We start from the raw sequence: 20,242 nt of genomic DNA on the forward strand, positions 1-20,242 counted from the left end.
AGGAAGTATATGTGTAATTTAAAAAAAATAATTGAGAAAGCCAAGTTCGTCATTTAGTGACTCAGTTTGTTTTAAGGAATTGGGTAATTTTTATGCGAGATTACAGTGTCTTTCATTAATTTTTCTTTCCTGTTCTACAGTTCACTGTAAAGCTGAACGCATACTCTAGTCTGCACACTGTAGTGTGATCTGTATATCTACACCATCAGTTCTGTCAAAAATGAGAAAAACTGTTTATTAGGCGGTTGGATCATTTCATTGAAAAGTGTCATTTACTCTCAGACAGTCAATACAGGTTTAGAGCAAGTAGGTCGACATCAATGGTATTAATGGTGTTAACAGAGGAAATTACTGGTTGTGCTGATAACAAGAACTATGTAGGAGTTTTTATAGGTTTAAAAGACGCACTGGACACCATAAACAATGACATGCTACTCAAAAAACTGGAAAGATATGGTGTAAGAGGAGTGGCGTTGGGTTGGGTAAAAAGCTACATGGGACACAGGCAGCAGTTTGAGCAAATGGGTGATGACATATCATCATAACTGTTGGGGTCCCACAGGGGTCAGTACTGGGTCCTGTTAGTATTTTTATTTTATACATAAATGATGGTGTCCACTGAGGTGACGAAAAGAAAGAAAGGAGAAGTCTTAGAACAAGGTGACCTGGCCAACATTGTGATGGTGACACATTGTGAAACATTGGGTATGGTGTCAACTGCTCCATTTGCATCAGACAGGGACTTTTATTGCATTCCCTACTCAGGATGGGGTTACTCCACTTTATCTTTTGTTTCATACTTTAAGGGCTTTTGCGTTTAATCAACAGGACAGTGTTGGCATGAAGGGGGAGAGAGAGGGGATGACATGCAGCAAAGGACCATGGGGTAGAATTAAACCCTTTACATAGTAAATAGTTGTTGCTACTATGTTGATAATCTGAATGTCGCATATGTGTTTTATTAATATTCTTTCCTGTATTCACCTGAGCTGAGAGGTGCAGTCATTGGCTACAGCTGAAGAGAAAGGATCCCATCCTAACCTTCTGACACACACCCAGGCCTGATCAACCTGTGGTGGGTCTCCCTAAACGGTGAGTGTCTTACGATAAAAGCCGAAACACCCACTGATGTTGAGGTGCACAACTGATGATGTGTCAGAGGGTTGGCTCTGCAGGGTAGTCATGGTTGAAACACCTTATGCTCTGGCGAGAAGCATGCTGAAACTCCAGGGATTGTAACACCAAGTCCTAACTGATGAATCTGAATGAGTCCAGATTAAACCTTGCAAAGCCTTGTTTGTAAAACCGGAGGAAGGCGATTTCTTTTTGCTTTGTTCTCTTAACCAAAGAAGTAAAATGAACAGGGCACACAGTTTCATCATGGTGATGTTGCTTTCTAAACCAAGACAAGAGATAGCATGAGAAACAGACAGTTTGTTTTCTATCAATAATCAACTGTTTCCAGTTTTTGTTGTTTTTATTTTATTCATGTTTGCATGGAACTGAAGACAGATGAATTTGCTTGAGGCATGAAAGGCTTGTTTAAAATAAAAGAGCAAGCAAACTACATCATTGCAGAAACCCTACTGCCATTAGGTAACAGTGCTAATTTGCAGAGAGATTGCAAAACCCTGATCTGAATTATTGTGTCAATCATATATGTAGAAAAAGAAAAATCTCCATAATGATAATTATGATCACCACAAAGTATAGGACATACAAATTTGCTTTACAACACACTGTGACAAAAGATTAGGTAAGACATATTTGATATTTCTACTTAAAAAAGAAAAAAAAGTAAATAGAAAAAATAAGATAAACCCCCCAGTGAGGCATTCAAAGACAGGAAGTGGTTACTGACTTTGTGCATACAGGCAATTTCAGAATGCTAGCCAGCACATCCACCCTAAAGTCAACAGAACAATGTCTTAATAAAAGGTTAATGTGATAGAATGGTTGATGATAGGTTTATTTACATGCACAGAGAACTGCATTTTTAACCTGTTTGGCTGCGTGTCTATATAACACTGACATCCTCCTGTATCTTTTTGCATTACATACCAATATATTTTGTGGATCTAGTTTTTTTAATCTACATTGTTTAATTGACTTTTTGGGTCAAATGTAACACAGAGTTGGCTCATTTGCCTGCACTGTTCAATACTTTAAACATGACTTAAGCAGGATAAGACAAATGAATTCTTTCCAAAGATATGATGCCAATAAAAAGGTAGAAGAAATGTAAGAAAGAAACATGCAGCATCTAGTATGTTACCCTGTAATATGACCACTAAAATAGTGACGGTGATGTTACTCTGTGTTACTCAGCTGTAGGCGAAAAATGACTGGTGAGCAAGATCTCACTTCTTTGATATGTAGTTTACATGCTCAGACCTGCACTGCACAGCATTATGGGTATTAAAAACGACCTGATACATCATATCATTGTTGTCTTTCTGTGCACTGCGTCATAGACAAGCTGAGGCTTCATCTACATGGTTAATTCAAACTGGGATTTTGGCAGTGACAGATTTATTTGGATTTATGTGAACAGTTTAAACCGAAGAAGTGTGGTGTGATTTGGATGTTTTTCATTTTGCATTACTGAACAGTCTACCCATATATAGAGAGAGTTACCATAGTGACATGCCTTTGCTGAGTTCTGTACTCCTGCTGTTTGTAAAACCAATTAGAAACAGCTCACACATGCATGCTGGGTAATGTAGGATCCATCAGGTTTGGAGCAGGTCTTTGTAAAATTCTGTCTCTTGTGAGTCGCCCAATTTAATGGAAGTATAATGCTTAATTTACCCTTTGAGTTAGGGCTGGACAATATATTAATATTATATTGATATCTTGATACAAGACTGGATATCGTCTTAGATTTTGGATGTCATAATATTCTAAGTCTTGTCTTTTCCTGGTTTTAAGAGCTGCATTACAGTAAAATGATGTAATTTTCTGAACTTACCAGACTGTTCCATCATTGAGTGCACTTATATGGACATGAATAACCCATTTATGATCGGGATTTTGGAGCATCCTGTCTGTGTGTTTGAGCATGTGAACACCAGAATATGCTCGCTGGAGTACTCTGAAAGAAACCTGGATGTATACAGGTAATATGAATAACCCGATTTCTCTGTGCTTATGTAAACACTACATCCCGAATGTGATCATAACCGTGACAAGTCTCATTAAACAGGTAATTCATGTCCATGTAATTTCACTCATTATATCCATATTACTGCTGAGTATTTATCAAAAATCTTATCCTGTAAATATTTTGTGAAGCACCTACAATCAACCCTACAATACTGCAATAACGATATTAAGTTACCTGGTCAAAAATATACAGATGTTTAGTTTTTTATTTCCAATGGTTAAAGATATACTGCACAGGATTTTCCTAAAACATGATGCATAGACCCTTACAGAGGTAATCCCTCTCAAGCCTCACTTATGACCCACTGGAAGTGTGTGGCGCTGTGTTTTTCTGCAGAGACTCTGCCCTCTGCCTGTATTTTCTTATGTTCTTCTCATTTACTGTGTTCTGGACATTTATGGGCATGAACCCCCATAGTGTTTAGGTGAGATCGTGGCTTTATAAAAAGGTAGCGACCAGGTGCTAGACTGTAAGCAGCAGCCAGCCAGGAGACACAGCGCTGAAAGAAGGCAAACATATCAAGGCTAAACACCTAACAGGAGTGAATCTGGAGTTGGCCTTTACTTTCATTTTCGCAAACAGTAACTGGCAATCCTCCTATAGTGTACCTTTAATACAAAAGATAACACGGCAGGTATTATACTTTAAACCGCAATCACAGGCAATAAGAAGGTCACTCCCTGCATGTAAACAAGCCTCTGATTTGATGTTGACTATAGTGCTAGCTGGAGGTTGATCCACTAAGCTCATATTAAGACAGTGTTCAGTCAGTAATGTGTGACAGGACTGTTTTTACTTCCCACACTGGCTTTTACCCATAATTTAATAGTTATACGTGTGCCTGCTGGCCAAACACTCATGCGGGGTATTTACTGTACATACTGGCTTCCCTTTCCCTATCAATATACATCTTATTAATATATATTATTGACACCATCATTATCAAGTTAGACTATTAGTGCTTTTTGATATTACATCACAGGTCCATCAAATGTCTTTGAATAGCGCAACCAGCTGGCTAGTCAGCATCACCTTTTCTCATTCAAACATCTGATGCAACGCTGTGAAAATAAAGTATCACCGTCTCGAGTGAAGTGATGCTTGAACTTCTCAAAGACCCCAGTGATCAACGATCAGTGTCCTATGATCTTTCAGCACGATTTAAACACACGCACGCATACACACACACATTGTCTAAAAGAGATAACACTTTGGCCACTCGCGCTCAAACATGTTGTGCTTTAAAAGTGCTGAATATAACTCTGGAGAAAGAGATGTTGGGTCTCATTCCCAGGTCGTCAAATACTGATGCTTTGGGTTGGTGGTTCGTTCAAACTGCCAATCCAAAGCGTCGGTATTTGACGACCTGGGAATGAAACTCAGCAATCAGCTATCTTTCTCCAGAGTTACATGCAGCACCTTAAAGTTTAAAGGTTGTATTTTCCACATCAAGCTGGAGCTCAAACTCATGCTTTAGGGTGAAGAAGTAGGAAATGAGACAGACATTTTGCGTTGGCCACAGTGAAAGAACACCCCCCCCCCAAATCTCACATTCTACAGTTAACTGGAAAATGCTGGACAGAAGCTGTGACATTTTTCAGAACTAGACAGTGTACCACTTGAATTTACAAAACCTCTTCCATTATTATCAAAAGTGATGGTGACATTTTTTTTTCCCATTTATTATGAGAGGCTACCAAGTCACAGCACACATTAAATACAATTACGTGGAAAGAAAGACGCGTTTTCATTTCTCGCCTCAGCCAGTTATCGTCTCAGGATGTAATTAACCAAAGGAAAAAGAGAAGAGATGTTTGCTCTCTGCTGACAGACACACATAAATATAAGAGAACAAAAAGCGCAGTTACTCCTTGCCCTGATGCTTCAACTGGCAGCAGGCACAGTGACAGTTATAAGAGACAGATGTAGAGCGAAATAGTGAGACGGATGCAAGCGCTCAGGTGCATGTCGGTTGACAATAACATCGACAATCACAATGAAGAACATGGAGAAAGCAACAAAAACATGGTCGCTGGTTAACACTGCATGTTCGAGAGCCCATGTACGACAACTGAGGCTAGAAACTTAAATAATTTCTTTTGCATTGTCCAGTGGGTCGTGCTCTGACCCGAAAAAGTACCAGTTTCCCAGATGATGGCATGCAAAGGGGCGTCCAATTGTGGAGGGGCAGCATGAGGGGGGAGTAGTGGCATCGAGTGGTACATTATATGTGACAAATCTGAAGAAACAAGGAGTCAGGGTGAAATCCAGTAGAGGAAGGGGTGTTATTACACAGTTTATGGGGCTGAGGATGTGTTGGGGCTGCCACTGCGTCTCGCATAGCCGAGGGATCAGGGAAGGATCGCGATTCATTTGGCTTTGATTTCCGTGTAGTTGCTGCCATCATCCCCCCTCCCTGAGGCCCCCTCCCTGGACCTGGCCCCGATAAACTCCAGAGCAGCGTAATTCAGCTCTTGCCTCTCCAGTCCTGCCATAGAGCCCACAGGTTGATAATCCCCGTCTTCTCCCTGCAGACAGAAGGACCGATGAGCGGCACAAACCACTGGCAAGGTGCCGGCGACACCTCAGATGATGGAGGAGCGCGACAGACCACATAAAGAAAAAGTGTTAGTGGTTACTGGTCGACAACTGACAAGTAGACTGAGATGTTTCCTGTTAGTTTGGCAATTTGTGTTAGCGATGAGGCAGCCATGCAGAAGGCAGATTCGGAAACAAACGGCAGTGTACAGAACAAAGAAGCTGATATGCGAGGAGATGCATCTGTCACTGAGGCTTGTGCTTTTAATGGGGATTTGTTTAGGAACCTTACCGTAGTCTCCTCTAGAATGGAGTTAAACTTTGAGCCCAACAGCTCTGTCTTAAGCTGTGCAAGAGTTAGGGGAGAGAGAAACAGACAGAAAAACGCAGAGAAGCGATGAAAGCAAGAGAAAACAGTGTTTGGAAAGGTCATGGTTGGAGCTACTGGACTTCTGGTGGGAGAGACTCCTCCTGTTGCCTCGTTTTCAGAGGTCAAAATGGGGTCTCATAATTCACAACTTGTTCATTACACAAAACTGTAACCCCAAACAATCTGAGAATGGTCGCCCAACCCATCCTCCATCATAATCATAATCATTAACATTAGCATGTCTCACCACTTTCTTCCTCAGATTTTGTTTGTCCTTCTTGACTGCGCTGTAGTACAAAGCAGGGTTCTCCAGGACCACGTCCTGCCTAGGGTTGCCATTCTCTCTGGGGGACGGAGTCACATAATCAGACTCGGTCTCGACTGCCACTAACGCAGGGCGACACGCCAAGCCTGGGCATCCATTTTAAAACAACAAGCTCTGTAAGGTTAAGCTGGAGGCCAACTGTGGGTGTGAGTGACGTGGTTATTTTATGGGTTTAGTCGCTGAGCTCACACCCACTTCAGGGGTGATTTGTCAGAGAAAGCTTGCAAATTTGGGGGTCCAAATATGCCTTGAGGCTAAAATAAAGCACCTTGGTTAAGAGGGCTACCTGGGTTTTATTTAGCACAGCAGGTCAAGGATACAGAAGCAGTGAGAGAGCAGGGAATCGAGCCTGCAAAATATAAGGTTAGTCCAGCTTGCTAACCCACTCTCCAAGGCAGCCAATGTGGATGTTCGAGGGAAGGATTTCAACAGGTACTTGTCGTGGCAAAGAAAGTGCTAAATTGCTCTGGAGAAATGATTCTCATGTCCACATCAATCCCACATTCACTCATTTACAATGTGCAACAATGTGTTTTAGAATGGATGACTAGGCTTAAGTGTTTCCTTGGATTTCAGAACATGCTTAGTGAGGAAAATGACCACTTCTGCCTCGCATCGGCCTCTACATTAGTTTGTCATTTATACTCACTTCTTGTTGTTGTGGCCAACGTATCTCACTGCTGCAATGATGAAGGCTATAACCGCCACGCCCCCGATGGTGCCAACTATGACTGCCATCATGTACTTTTCTGAAAACAAAGGTGATGAAGATTAAAAACAAGAGCATTCAAGTTGATTATTCAACTATTGTTCAATATTGAACTACACATAGAAAAGACCACCTAGCACCTAGCCAACAAGTTGACACCATATGGGGGAAAAGAAGAGCATAAGAAAGAGGAAGACAATATTTTAGAACTTCAAATTAAGGGATTGTTCACTTAATCACAGCGTGATTGCTCAACCAATGAGGAGACAATAGTAGGAAGGAGAAATGTGGAATAAGCAGGAGAAGAATGTTTTACCGTAAAACTTCAATTAAAAGCCCAGTCCCTTTTACTAGCCCGGTGTGACAAATATACACTTGTCTCAATTAGATGCCTGGTCTTTTTAAATATAAAGTCTACAGATGTGTCCATTCTTCGATGACCCTGTAAGTTATTCATATTCCTTTGGCACCTAAGGGTCCTCACATCAAAAGACCATTGATTTAATCACATAAAAGCCCAGGCTATTAATTGCAGTATCCTAATATTAATTTCTAAAAACACAAATAACCATTTATACTGTCTATCATATTTTTATGAAAACTGCTGCAGTGTCCACAAAACATGCATGTTCAGAAAAGGCCGATCACTCTGCTGCTGGTATTGCTGCTTGCAGCTTTCTTGAGAACCGCTCATCCAAACTACTTCACACTGTGCTTCACTGGGTCCTGAGCAATACACCTGCCATGACATAGTTGCATCCCGAGCAGTGCTGTAGTACACGCCTGACTACTTCTGGGGAACAAAGGCCTTCATTCTAAAAGTTACCTCACTGCGGCTTAAAATGTTTGAGTTTGCTTCAATGTAACATCTCCGGTTTCTCTTTCTTCATCTGTTCCTGAATGTATCGTAGTGAGAGCAAGCTGTACCCAGCATGCCATTCAGCAGTCTAACAGTTAATAGGGGTCCCCTCTCAATACACTCCACAGTGTGTAAAAACACACCTCTAATAAATATGTCCTTTAGATCTCAAGAGCTTGCACTCGACACTGCACTTCCTTTGGTCCTCAGCAATACACCCGCCAAGTGTGAAGTGGATCGGATGTTATAGAGAAAGTCGAAGGACAGATGCAGATAAATACAGAGATTCCTGCCATTTTAGTCAGATGAATTTCAAGGATAAGGCTGACATTAACATAGACTTACTTATTATCATGACCCCATTAATCCCATGAAGAGACCAAAAACAAATGCTTGTCTCAGTCTCAATCCAACAAGAGGAAAAACTTTTACAAAACAAAGTCATGTAAAAATGAAAAGCAGCACATAATCTTACAAAGCACCTAACAAGGATACTATGGAGTACATTGAAAGGGAATCTAAATAATCACAACATTATGTTTCAAACCTGGCATCTCAGCCCTTCCTGATATTTGGGCCATGCTTTAGATTCTTTAAAGAAGTCCCGGGTGGATTAGAGAATAGGGTTGCTCTGGGGGGAGCTCAGAGGTGCACAAAATTAATACCAAATCTTCACTATCCTTCTCTGAAGTAAAAGTACAGTTGTCTTTTGCCTCCCCTAAATGCCAGAATTCCTAATGAACATACATTGTAGAGGTCAGCGTATCTGGGGTTAATTCAGTCAAGGTCAAATCAGTCAAACCAGACAAAACATCAGCGACAGATAACAGCCACAAACAAAGGCCTTTCTCTGCATAGTGTAGAACCAACTACATTCTTTCCTGTTTAAGATGTATATCTTTAAAATTAAACTTCAAATATATAGTTACATTTAAGCTGCACACTCTGGGCACTGTTGTTTTTGGCAAACGCTACTCAAACAGGAGGAAACTGCATTTGTTGGGGACTATTTACTGCTGTGGATCAATACACAATTGATTAACTTACGGCAGCAAGACAGCGTATAAAAGATCAGATCAAAATAAAGTGTCCATGTTCTTGGTAATGAAGAATCATGTGGTCTTTTCATGGGATGTGTTGCCAAGGAAAATGTACAATATCACCTGACTTATCCTTTAAATTTTACAATAGTGTCACATTAGTTTAAATAAGGATAGACAGTAAAACACAGAGAATGCAATTAGACAGATGACAAAGAGAAGGCAGAGGCAGGAGGAAATTCTCAAATGATTTTATCAAGCATCACTACAGGTAAAGTTCTGATGTACAGTTAGTCTGAACTCACTCTCCTGCTGCAGCTCCAGGAGTACGCTCTCTCTTCCATACATGTTGGAGATGCTGCAATGGACGTTGACGGCAGGGCCGCCGTTGTCTACCCGCTCGCCTTTCTCCCGCAGCTTGATCATACCCGTGGAGGTGTGTCCATCTGTGTGCGTGTAGAAGTTGTACCGGCCATCTGTTTCGTTGATAGTGATGTTCAGGTCGGGCAGGTAGAACTCGATGGTGGGCTCAGGGTTTCCTGTTGCCATGCAGACACACTGGACGCCCTCCCTCACCACTGTGCATTTTGACTCCTCCAGAAGGACTGGGGCATCTATTGAAGGAGGCAGCAGAGTAAAAAGCTAAAATGCAGCAATGGATTTGAATATATGAATCTGAAACAATATTTTGGTCTGGTGTTTCTCACATAAAAAACTTGTTTACTCAATGAAAGTAGGATATTTTTAGTATTTTTATGATCCTTTTGGCCTGCAGATCATCATCAATCTTCTTTTTTTACACTATACCATTGGGTGAAATGCACGAAAGTGAGGCACTCACACTCAACAGTGATGTTGAAGGAGCTGCTGGCTCTTCCATGCTCGTTCTCAGCCAGGCAGCGGTACTGTCCGTCTCCCTGCGGTGTGATCTCTGCAATCTCCAGCACTGACAGCTCGTCTGCAGTGATGGTGCCCACCAGCTCTCCATCCTTCAGCCAGGTGAGGGTTGGGGCTGGGCTGCCCTGGGTGCTACAGTGCAGAGACAACGTGGTTCCCTCTAATACCGTCATAGAGTCGTTTACCAGGGGCTCTCGGGGAGGGTCTGCAAAAAAAATATAGTGAGATTAATTTTGTTTATTTGAGAAAAATGTGTGTTTATCATATACACAGTTCTAGAATATACAGTGTATCCTCCTTTAACATGAAGGACCCAAGGTGTTGTTAAACTGGCAATAACTGATTTTTTTTTGGCCACTTGAGGGCAGCAAAAACAAACTGTGAGCACAACACTGACATGTTATCACTCAACAGCTGATTCACACATCACAGCAGTTACAGAGCAACCAACCTCTAACAGCTCCTGAGGGAAATATCTATCACTTAAAGGGACAGCTCACCTCAAAATCTAAAATACAGATTTTTCCTCTTACCTGTTGTGCTGTTTATCAGTCTAGATTGTTTTGGTGTGAGTTGCCCAGTGTTGGCGATATCGGCCATAGAGATGTCTACCTTCTCTCCAATATAATGGAAGTAGATGGTGCTTGGCTTGTGGTGACCACAGTGCCAAAAACATAAATCTGAAAAACTCAACAGCAATGTCTCTTTTCAGAAATCATGAACTGGTTACTGAAGATAATCCACAGACTTTGTTGCGAGCAGTTTCATGTAGGAACTATTTTCTTTCTACCAAACTACACCCCTCAGCCATATCACCACACTGAAGGAGGCGTGCATCTATTCATGGATGAGAGGCTTGTGCTCGTGACAGCACGCACAGATTGCAAACATTAAGGGCGTCCTCCTTGGCTGAGCTGTAACGTCAGCTAGCTCTGTAGTGCTAGGTGGGCAAGCAGTAGATGCTAACTTCCTTCAGGCACTGTGATACAGTTGGTGGGTGTAGTTCCGTCGAAAGAAAATAGTTCCCACATTAAACTGCTCACAACAAGCCTGTGAATTATCTTGAGTAACCAGGTTCAGTTTTCAAAATGTTTTTCTTTAAGCACCACAAGCCGAATGCCATCTGCTTCCATTATATTGGAGAGAAGGCAGACATCTCTACGGCTGATACCCCCAACACACCAAAATAATCTAGAGTGATAAATAGCACTACAGGTAAGAGAAAAAATACATAGTTTTGATTTTTGGGGTGAACTGTCCATTTAAGCTTCTACGTGCTATGCTCACCAGCTAGTTGCTAAGTGTGTGGTTTTGCTGTCTGATGGTGAACAACACATGGGCAGTGGGTTTTTGGAGCTTTTTGTTGAAAACAGCTGCTGCTACATCAGGAAAGGACACCATGAGGGCTGTTAGAGTAAAACAAATCAGTAAATTTACAGGTCGGACAGCTAAACAATGTGCTGAAACTCACTCCGTAAAGATTTGGGTGATAACCCTCTGTTGCTTCATCACTGTGAGCAATCTCCTCATCATTGTTTTCACATGTTCATTTGATACGTTGTTATAATAAAAATGACCCTTTAATGTTGAGCATCCTACAAAGGGAGTCTGAGTATAAAATATATATGTTTTAATGAGTGCATTATTAGCTTGGGCAGAGATTTCTGGCTCTCAAAACACACAACTCCTCCAACCTACTCACACTTTCACTGTTTAAGTGGAAGCACTCATGAGCTGTGTCCCAGTTCCAGACTACATATCAATGATCAGCAGATTTTGAATACATAGTGCCTTCACACAGGAAAAAACAAAAGTAGACTCAATCTTTATTTTTCCGCCTTTGCCTCCTTGTGGCTCTGAAGCTCTGCATTGCATTTTGAAGAAAAGATAGTTTGGAAAATACTGAGCATCTGTATGAACAGCAGCTAAAGGGATGATTTGAGACAGATCTATGGATGTTTTTTATTTGTACCCTGTTGAAATCTGTTGTAGCTTAATCCAGGCCGACAACAGCTGCTGTCTTTTATAGATACGTGGGCTGCAAATTTCTAAGAGCCACATTGTGAGCCTACAGAGGGTGAGTATTTGATACTCAAAACATTTTCAGTGGACTATTCCTTTACTGTTTCTGGTGGGAGAATTTAAGCTGATTGTAAACTCATTTTAGGTCATCATCTGAACTCACAAATGCAAATCAATGCAACTTGCTGCACCCCAGTTCCTGACTACATACTAACTGAACACAGCATGTATACAGCCTCACAGACTTACACTTGACGGCCAGGTACATTGAGGTGTTCATGATGCCGTAGCCATTGTCCCCGACGCAGGTGTAGATTCCCTCCTGCGCTGGCGTAATATCGTCCAGGGAGAGGGAGACGTTGGACGCCGTGTCCCACAGCAGCTCCTGGTCTCCGAACATCCAGGAGATCCTGGGAGGAGGGTTACTGTCCACCTCGCAGTGCAGCGTCACAGAGCTGCCCTCCATCACCTCTGAGGACACGTTCACCCACACAGAGCGTGGAGCGTCTGGGAGAGAAAGTAAGGCAGAGAATTGAATGTCCCACAGCTCAGTTGTCTGGACAACACTGGATGGCTGCCTCTTGAAAAAACATGGATTGATCTGAATCAAATTTAGCAACATGTAGAGAGGCAATGTCCCTCCCCCTTCAGGTGGACCACCATGAGACCTTATTTCCAAAAAATATGTTTGGAATTTAATGTCTCCTGTTCTGTTTGAATTGTGATTGTGAAAGATCATTTAGCAAGTCAAGGAAGTCATAGTTTTTCATAAACCTGTAAAGTCTTAAAAGAAAGACTACACAAGTCGCAAATGTGACATCATTACTTCCTCTCTCGCTGAAACTATGATGTCTGTGGGTTTCAAACTGGGATGTACTCACGCGGGCAAAAAGTCTTACTCCTTCTTTTGTTTCCCGGCTGATAAAAAGACCAGGAGTCAATGAACACAATACATCAGGTCAGATAACATTACATTTGTGCTAAATGACACTACAACAAACTGTGTCTTTCTGAACTTGCAAAATTATCTTTAAACACGATACTTTGCCAATTTTCAACCAGCTCTGTATCATAACAATGTGGGTAGTGTGTGTAAATGACCTGTGGTAAACTTCCCTCCATTTAACCAGCCAGCAGAGCTCCCTGCTCATTCCCAGCTCAAACACAAAGCACGTCACCCAGTAAATTTTTGCTGGCTCTGGGTTTGTTGCTCAAACTACAGATACGTACTTCCACATTTTCATATGCCCGCCACTACAGACACGAAAAGAGGGCCACTCCTCTCCCTCTTTTTCTCAGATCAAACGGTAAAACTAAGCAGCGCTGATCGAATATGAACCAACCTTCTGTCACTGTATTGCCTATAAATCACCTTAAACTTTTTAAGAAACATATTTTAACTTATTGTTTAACTGCAAAATGAGGTTGTTTATTACCAGATGGCCACCATATTGTTTTCTGTGGAAAAACAGACAAGCTCTCATTATGTCGCCCACCAGCGGGAGCATTTATTGGTCCAATGCGGAGCAGTGCATTCTGGTGGTTTCAGGTGTTCTACCTCTTGATCTAAAGCAAATGCCACAGCCCTTTTCCTCTGTTTTCCCTGGTCATGTAGCTACAGTGTCAAAAGTATTGTGTCCTTCTCCTGAATAGTCAAATTTTACGAGAAGACTGTCTTTTCAGCATTAAAATACTTCTTCAAACTGACAAACATCCTGTAGTTCATGGCACAATTCAAATGGGCTAAAAAAAAATGTTGTCTTCCACTGCTGACTACCGTACATATTGTCTCCAATATACCACTCCATGGGGGACACAGGAAGCACAGGGACTTTGCCTCTCTATAACTCAGTTAAATGTAGGACAGCAATATTTGCATGCATGATGCAAACACTAAAGAGAATATGTTCCAGCTTGGGCAACCACTGAGAAATCTGCTTGATAGGAATTCATTACTGCTGTTGGGACTCTAGTATGGCATGTCAGACACAAGTCCCTTTGAGACTATGGATAAAAGTGGAAAAGTTTCATTACTACTTATTGGCCTATTGTGAGAGGTGCTTTTCTGACTTACACTTGATGTCCAGAGAGATGAGCCTCTCGTAGACCAGTGTGGTGTTGGGGAAGTAGACCCTGCAGCCCAGCAGCTGCCCGTTGTGCATGGGTCTGGGTGTGAAGGTGAGGGTGCTGGAGAGCACCGCTGTGTTGCTCTCCTCCAGATAGTCGGAGCTGAACTCTGGGTCAGGCAGGTAGTCGGTGTACATCCACTGGATCTCTGGAGTCATGTCAGGGCAGTTGTCTGGAGCGTAGCACGTCAGCTCCAGACTCTCATCGCTGACGATCTCCTCTGGGACGTCAATGTTGGGTTGATCTGGTGGAAAGGAAATTGCTGGATGATTTAACAATAATAAGAGGAACTTCATTTGTAAAGCAGCATTCTGTCTTCATGCGGAGATGCAAGAGATCAAGGCTAAGCAAAAATACTGTAGTAACCTTAAAAATTCCAAAACAATGACACAAATTAAAAAGGAAAAAAGGATTAAAATGACAAAGAACCAAACATATAAAAGCTGTAAAAGGAAGGTTATCCCAAATTAAATGGCAAAGGTTTTCAAAAAAATTTTGAAAGACTATTTTCAGCCTTTTCAGCTGGTGATCTAAGTCATAACTCAAATAATTATTACATTTACTGTCACTGATTTCACATATTTGTGTCTGGTTTATTGGTTGGGCTGCGTAATGTGGAGAAAACCAAATATAATACATCTCATTATTGATATTTTGACAGTTGGATTGAAGGGTATACTATTGGTGCTTTCACAAATTATTTACACAAGGAGATTTTTGATAAATAATCATCAGTAATGTGAATAAAAAGAATAGGTGGATAAAGAAAAATAAAAGAACAACTAGAACAGTCTGGTAAGTTCACAAAATTACATCACTTTACTGTAATGCAGCCTTTAAAACCAGGAGAAGACAACGCTTCAGATAAACGATTTTTTTAAAATCTAAGACTATATCTAGTGTCACAACATTGATATAATATTAATTTCTATTAATTTCTGTTTTAATTTTATATGCATGAAAAAATACAAAACAATGACTAACAATATTGATATATTGCCCTATTTATCGTTACAATTGAATGTGTGTTCCACTCTGATCAGTGACTTACCCAGAACTTTGAGCTCAGAGAAGTCTGGGTACGTATACATGTTGGCACCACCGAGGTCAGCACGAAAGTAGTATCTTCCTGAGTGCTCTGTGCCGACGTTGTTGATGAGCAGAGTGCAGTTCCTCTGATGCAGGTCACCCAGCAGCTTGGTGCGGCCCTTGTAGCTCTCGTGCACGACGTCTGTGCGTGATTTGAAGACAACAGGAGGGAAGAGTTGAGGGTACGGCTGGCCGAAGTACCAGATACCGTGAGTGCCACGGTACGGCCTGATGCCGGACGGATACATGAAGGTGCATGGGATGACCACGCAGGAGTTTGTCATAGCCGAGATGTCCCGGGGTACCCAAACGTTCCACTGGCAACTGGCATCTGAGAGGAGATCAGAGACAGAGTGTGAGTTTACTGCATTGATAGTGTGACAGTGGAAGAATACAGCTACTATCAAAGAAGGAATGAGGTAGAGGGATTTATTACCATTGATGATCAACAGCAGTGGTAAGAGCAGCTCCAAACACCACATGGTCTCTGCTCAACACTGAACCATAGACCTCTGCAACACATAACATCCTGTCAGTTACAGCACAAGCATCACCAAGAGAAAAAAACCTGAAATATCTTGTTTACAGCATTGGTGCTGCTGAGTGAGTCAGACACTACATTTACCTCTCAGAATCACACCGATTCCTCAAAATGTTTTTGAGATTGAACAGTTTCTGGGCTTTGACTAACGCACTGTACCCCAAATTACACCAAAAACCTTTTTAAGTAGAACTCTGAAAATCACAAGGAAGAACAAAACAGCTTTAACTCCAGAACTATGCATTTTAAATGGTTTAAAAATCCCAAAGGTTGTACAATTACTCAGCCCACAAAGGAACATCTAGTCTTTTGACTGAATCACTGATCACCAAGATTGGAGTCAGGCGATGTTGGCATGACAAAAAGGGATATATATACCTCTACAATATGAAACATTTTTGTACAATTGCCAAAAAGCAATTCCAACTTCATATTTTTATAACATCACAGATGGCTCTGTATCAGTATTCATCCGAGCACAATAGCTCATTTCATGCCCCTGATGAAACAAAACTGATATAACACCGCAGCTATGATTCAAAGACATATTTATCTACAAAAACATCACAATGCACTAATTTTCTCCCTTAACAACAGGTAGGAAAACAACACACATCATTATATCAGTCGTTTGTTTTGTGAAATCCTTTTGTCTTATATCATTAACATTATTAAGAAACTAATAAAATACGTCTGGTTTTCACCCACTGTTCAGTAGCACATTATGGACTAAATAACTGGATGAAATGACAGAAATGCTGCATGTTTCAGTGCCAAATAAACAAAACACCATCAGAGATGTTCCTTTGCTATAGATGGTGAGGAAACTGAAATTCCTTTAACATCAGATGCTCTTCACTGAGATAGAATTAGATATGATAGTTACTATTCACAGCTTAAATTAGCTATTTTTTTTCAATGTATTGCAGTATCTATGAGTAGCTACTCGAATTCTTAACTCAAGTGAGTATTTTTGTGTTAGAGGTCCAGTGTGTAGGATTTAGGAGGATAATTTAGCAGAAATGAATAATAATATAATGATAACAATAATACATTTAATTTATAAAGCACTTTTCATGTAAGAAAAATCTCTGCTACAGCACACAGTAAAAAGGTAGATCATTAAAACATTATAAAAACAAATCCAAAGAGTCCTAGGCTGAGTCAAAAGCTTCTTTATAAAGGAAAGTCTTTAAGCCTCTCTTAAAGGCATCCACTGTCTGTGGGGCTCTGAGGTGGCCGGGTAGGGAGTTCCACGAGGGGCAGCAGAACAGAAGGCATGGTCCCCCATAAGTGTGGAGCTCGGTTCCAGGGAGTTGGAGAAGGTATTGGTTTTGGGAGCGTAGATTAAGGGTTGAAGCTTGCTGGGTGAGTAATTCATTGAGATAATCCGGGGCATTTCCATGGATACACTGATGGGTGATGAGAGCAAGTTTGTAGTTGATTCTGGCGGAGATGGGGAGCCACGGAGTACGGGTGTGATCTGCTCGTGTTTTCTGACTTTCATCAGGATCCTAGCAGCACTGTCCTGAATAAGTTGTAATTTTTGCAGACTTTTGCCAGGAATTCCAATTAGAGACAGAGGTGAAGATGAAGGGGTTGGGTCAGTCCTGAGATACAGCTGAGTGTCATCGGCGTAGGAGTGGAAAGAAATCCCGCACTGTCTGATGACACGGCCAAGGGGGAGCATGTATATAATGAACAGAAGTGGGCCAAGGACAGATCCTTGAGGGACACCGCACGTAGCAGGGAGGGTTTGGGACCTTGCAGCTCCCAAGCTGATAAACTGTGTCCTCCCAGAGAGGTAAGAAGTGAACCAGTCCAAGGCGGAGTTTTAGAGTCCAATATCATCACGGAGGTGTTTGAGTCCAATAAATGAATTACAATAAGTGTGTTTTCCTTTGTGTATAATCACCTGAAAATAAGAATCATTGTGTTTTTGTGACCTTAGAGTGAGCCTAGGGCTGGGCGATATAGACAAAAATTCATATCTCTGTATTTACAGGTGATAAGCGATATATCGCTCCATATTTTTGACAAAATGGGCTACATGTTCAGTTGCAAGTCAAAGCCACATTTGAGATGTCTCAAGCACTTTTATAAAAAACAGACTGTGATCAAAATAAAATGCAAAGATGGGGATTATTCCCCTGTTTGTAAATATACAGCTGCACAACATGTACATGAAAAATTATATAAATAGCAGGACTATATGTTAACTTTTTTTTGCATAACATGAGTATAAAAGTATCAAGTCAGCCTAAATACAATGTAGTTTGAAACAGTTAAAAATCTTTGCAGGGGAACTTTAACAAGTCATTTTCTATGGCCTTTCAAATGAATCTAGAGCTGTAAAATGATTTAAATCTTTTATTTATTTAGGCTATTAATCCTTTTAATGCACAGAACATCAACAGAACGGCAGAGGGAAGGAAGGAGCGAGAGATACTTTATCCTCGTTAAATACGTCTTGTATAGAAACGTGTGTGTTGTGGCTGCTTTTTTTAAACACATCTGTCGCCTGCATCCAGGCGCTGTCTCCATGTCACAAAACAGACTACAACTACCAAGAAGAACGGCAACGCGCTATGATCCACCTCACACCCAAACTAGCAGCACAGCGCTGAATTGCACATGTGCTGCTGTAATTTCATTCATCTCACAGACTGATTTAGTGTAGCTTGTGCAACATACAGACCACTGTCTCACTGTGTCTCTCTGAGTGTTGCTGGAGAACTTGTGAGTGAGTGAGTGGGGCAGAGCTGTGCGGAGAGTGTGAGAGAGAAGAGATGCACACTGGATTGCATTAAGTTGAGCCTATATCCATATAAACAGTGATGTCTAAATTTATATCTAGCTTGAAAATATATCTATATATATCTCGTGCATAGTCGTTATATCACCCAACCCTAAGTGAGCCATTTTTATCTACACAGGGAGCGGGTCCCCACCTATGGAGATCCCCATGTTACATCGGCATGTTTCTACAGTAGCCCAGAATGGACAAATCAAACAATGGCTCTGACTAGGGCAATTGTGTCGGCCACAGTAGCGGTGCCAGAAAAATACTGATTTGCACCGTGAAACTACTCTATTCAGTGTTTTTACCTTTTTTTAAAATTGTGTTTATCACTGGTTCTGTTTGTTTGGGAGAAGAAGTGACCTCTGCAGTGATTCAGCTCGTGAAACTCACTGAAGGAATTCTATCGGGGAGAAGTTTTAGCTAGTTGCAGTCTGCAGTCCTCACCAATAAATGCCACTAAATCTCCCTAAATCTTACACACGGGACCAGGGGCGTAAATATAGACAGTCCAGACAGTGCGGTTGCACCAGGGAGGGGCCCGACTGCCACCTGGAAATACGCCTGTGTTTGAAGTTGAATGTTATTAGCAAACAATATGTGATAAAAACACGTGTATAAAAATAAACGTGGCAGGGATTGTGCAGGAGAGCTAAGAAACTCGAGGGGGCTCATGGTGAAAACCTTCCCTCTAGAATTACATATCTATTATAACACAAATAGTATTCCTCTACTGAACAAGAGAACATATCAGATTAAGAATTTGAGTAGCTACTCATAGATACTGCAATACATTGAAAACAAATAGCTAATTTAAGATGTGAATAGTAACTATTATATCTAATTCATCTCAGTGAAGAGCATCTGATGTTAAAGGAATTTCAGTTTCCTCACCACCTACAGCAAGGGCACATTTCTGATGATGTTTTGTTTATTTGGCACTGAAACATGCAGCATTTCTGTCACTTCAGCCAGTTATTTAGTCCATAACGTGGTCCATAATGTGCTACTGAACAGTGGGTGAAAACCAGAATATCATTTTATCAGTTTCTTATTCTGTAAATAATGATAAAAGATATTTTGCGGCTCCAGACAGATTCAATTTATCTTTTTGGGCCACAAATGGCTCTTCTGGTAGTAAACACTGCTGACCCTTGCTCTAGCAGTTTAAATATTATTTTGAGCTATAGTTGAAAATATAATTTGAATAGACTGACTTCATTCTCAATCTCATTTTGAAAGCTGTTAACTGAGCATGTTTTGTGTCAAAGCAATAAAAATAGTTATTCATGGTCTGGTCTACATATAGGATTGCTGTGTGAACCTTGAAAAGAAACTAAAATTAAAAGTTCTTATAAAAAAGAAATTGTGCTGTGACTTGAGTCTGTGCTTTCACCTTGAAATGCTGATGGTTAGAAAGAGACAGAAGCTCTGCAACACAGCTCGTCAGCAGCTCCACTAGAGGGTGTTCGCTCACACCCAGACACCTCGACAGCCTTCTTCTCTGTAGAGAGAGAGAGAGAGAAAAAAAACCAAACAAACTCAAACTAGTGACATCAGCATCATCAGGCGATGACATCACTCCCAGCCCCCTCGCTCTCATGGGGCTGTAGTAAGTGACACAAACTCAGCGTCAGCCAGCACCTGTTTGCTCCCCCTCAGTGGAGTCACTCATTGCGGCCGCCATACGTAAGCCCGTCCAATGAATGACACTCACTGTTGGCTGAGCTCTGACACAACACCAAACCCCAGCCACCAC

At 41.3% G+C, this 20,242-nt stretch overlaps 1 protein-coding gene across 8 annotated transcripts in view; it reads right to left on the reverse strand.

Moving 5' to 3' along the window:
- Nucleotides 1-1,465: 1,465 nt before the first annotated feature.
- The window catches only part of mag (myelin associated glycoprotein), a 38,293-nt gene continuing 19,516 nt past the window's right edge, over nt 1,466-20,242 (reverse strand). For 4 of the 8 annotated variants that reach the window (XM_078171758.1, XM_078171756.1, XM_078171757.1 and 1 more), the window contains exons 3-13: nt 19,880-19,987; nt 15,579-15,654; nt 15,105-15,473; nt 14,001-14,297; nt 12,176-12,433; nt 9,849-10,109; nt 9,313-9,621; nt 7,049-7,148; nt 6,322-6,418; nt 5,997-6,050; nt 1,466-5,694 (exon numbers count right to left, since the gene is read on the reverse strand). In XM_078171758.1, the coding sequence (XP_078027884.1) occupies nt 5,536-5,694; nt 5,997-6,050; nt 6,322-6,418; nt 7,049-7,148; nt 9,313-9,621; nt 9,849-10,109; nt 12,176-12,433; nt 14,001-14,297; nt 15,105-15,473; nt 15,579-15,624 (1,950 nt within the window). In that variant the 5' untranslated portion in view covers nt 15,625-15,654; nt 19,880-19,987 and the 3' untranslated portion in view covers nt 1,466-5,535. Of the gene's footprint in view, nt 5,695-5,996; nt 6,051-6,321; nt 6,419-7,044; nt 7,149-9,312; nt 9,622-9,848; nt 10,110-12,175; nt 12,434-14,000; nt 14,298-15,104; nt 15,474-15,578; nt 15,655-19,879; nt 19,988-20,242 lie in introns of those variants that run through there. The other 4 variants (XM_078171760.1, XM_078171759.1, XM_033640940.2 and 1 more) reach the window with 3 other exon arrangements.

This window comes from Epinephelus lanceolatus, chromosome 10, assembly GCF_041903045.1.
Source record: "Epinephelus lanceolatus isolate andai-2023 chromosome 10, ASM4190304v1, whole genome shotgun sequence".
NCBI classification, from domain to species: domain Eukaryota; kingdom Metazoa; phylum Chordata; class Actinopteri; order Perciformes; family Serranidae; genus Epinephelus; species Epinephelus lanceolatus.